Source organism: Magnolia sinica, chromosome 6 (genome assembly GCF_029962835.1).
Source record: "Magnolia sinica isolate HGM2019 chromosome 6, MsV1, whole genome shotgun sequence".
NCBI lineage: Eukaryota > Viridiplantae > Streptophyta > Magnoliopsida > Magnoliales > Magnoliaceae > Magnolia > Magnolia sinica.
The window spans coordinates 24,828,207-24,830,125 of NC_080578.1; the positions used below are offsets into that span (position 1 = coordinate 24,828,207).

Consider the following 1,919-nt stretch of genomic DNA (forward strand, 5'->3'; position numbering starts at 1 on the left):
ATTGCAAAAAGTTGACGATGGACAACCTATCATAAAGAAACTATACATGGACTACCCTCCTAATGGCCCCGATGCCAACTTTATCTAAAACTACCCTACCCCTAATATCGTGGGGAAGATCCTGCATGGACGAGTATAAATGATGTGATTGAGTCCAACTACCCACCTTGGCCAGACCATCTGCTAGGCCATTGCCCTCTCTGAATATGTAGGAAAATTGAAACGAGCCGAGGTTGGATAAGCTTGCGATGCAGTGAGACCATTTCCAACCCACCTGCGAGACACGGTTAATGAGATTCACTACCAATTTGGAATCCGATTCAACCAAAACTTGCCACAGGCCCATGCCTACACAAATGGAGAGGCCCTCGTGAATGGCCAAGAATTCCGCACTATTGTTGAACCCCTGCCCGTATCCACTAGAGAAAGTGAAAATCATATTACCGTCCTCCCTCCTAACGATGCTGCCACCTCCACATGGCCCTGGGTTGTTCAAGGCCGACCCGTCAACATTTAATTTAATCCATTGGGAATCCGGTCTCTCCCATTTGACCACATCGAGCCGCATGGCAGGGGGAAGAGACTCAGGGATTCACAGGCTCATGAGAAGCATCTGATTCAGCCATGATTTGGGTATGTTTGAGTCTAAAACTTCGCCAACTTATTATTTAGAGGATTGAGAATTCTTTTTTTTCATCATCAATCAATTTATTTTGAATTATTATAAATAATTTATGTTTTCGTCCCCTGTGGATTTGAGGAATCTCTGTGAAGAGTCCAAAGAAGCTAGGTGAATTCGCAGCAACTATCCTTGAGGAAGATGATGATTGATCTCACACTTCCTTCCTTGCGTCAAGTTAACTACTGTTAAGGATTTTTTTTCCTTTTTTTTTTTAAAGAGTGAAACTTTTTTCTTTTTTTTTTAAGGGATTGTATATATTTCTAGAGAAAAAACCACAACAAAATTCCGACGGCCCCAAGACAAACTAAAAGACCACCCGGGCAACCTATCATATCCATATACAAGCCCCAAACTCGACTAGCAACAAGAGACTATCTCAAGATTCTCTAATCGCTCCTAAGCCCACCTTATCTAGCAGATACAAATCCCTAGTACAGATTGGAAGGTCTTTCTCATTTTTGAACAAAACGTTTCCTTGACAAGCCACGCCTTCTCTTGCGAGTCCGTCGGCCAACCCGTTCCCTTCTCTTGGGATGAGGGATATGGAAAAAATACCCTTCTTCTTAATGCCCTCGATCCTTGACAGCCAATATCTCCACTTCCAAGCAAGAGTTGACTTACCCCTGAAGGCATCCACCACAAATTGGGAATTTGACTCCAACTCCACCTGATTAAAACCAAAAGAAACATTGATCTCCATAGCATCGTGCAACACACGGAGTTCAGCCCTCTTGTTGGTGTCATCCCCATATCCTGAATAGAAGGCAAAAATTAAATTACCGGAGGAATTTCTGCAAAAACCGCCACCCCCAGACGGCCCCGGGTTGCCAGAAGCTGAACCGTCCACATTAATTAACATTTACCCAGCCCATGCCTGGTCTGGCCCATTTAACGATCTGGCAAGCAGCAATTATTCGGTTGACTAAGGCCATAGATCACAAATATAATCATAGCAATGCACGGTCGTCAAAGGGGCTCGCAGTTAGTCAGTTTGGGGTCCAATAGGTTTAATATACATGCAAAACCATAGACTACAATCCCATAGAAGCCAAGTCAACTCATGGAGGTAAAACCCTGAGAATAAAGGAAAAAAGTGAATTTATTGAGCAGAACCATGCAATTGAAGTACCTCTGGGCTATATGACGTGCAATTGAATTAACCTACATGTATCCATATTGCACACTTGCGAGAGGACCTTTCTCCCCATTAGGTGGGCCACAGTGATTTAATTTCTAG

The 1,919-nt window shown here is 43.4% G+C and overlaps 1 protein-coding gene across 1 annotated transcript; it reads right to left on the reverse strand.

Annotated features, from left to right (window-relative positions):
* Nucleotides 1–1,058: 1,058 nt before the first annotated feature.
* On the reverse strand, nucleotides 1,059–1,541 carry LOC131249565 (uncharacterized). The gene has a single exon (XM_058250369.1). It carries the CDS (start codon nucleotides 1,539–1,541, stop codon nucleotides 1,059–1,061), a length of 483 nt encoding a protein of 160 aa, XP_058106352.1.
* Nucleotides 1,542–1,919: the final 378 nt, after the last annotated feature.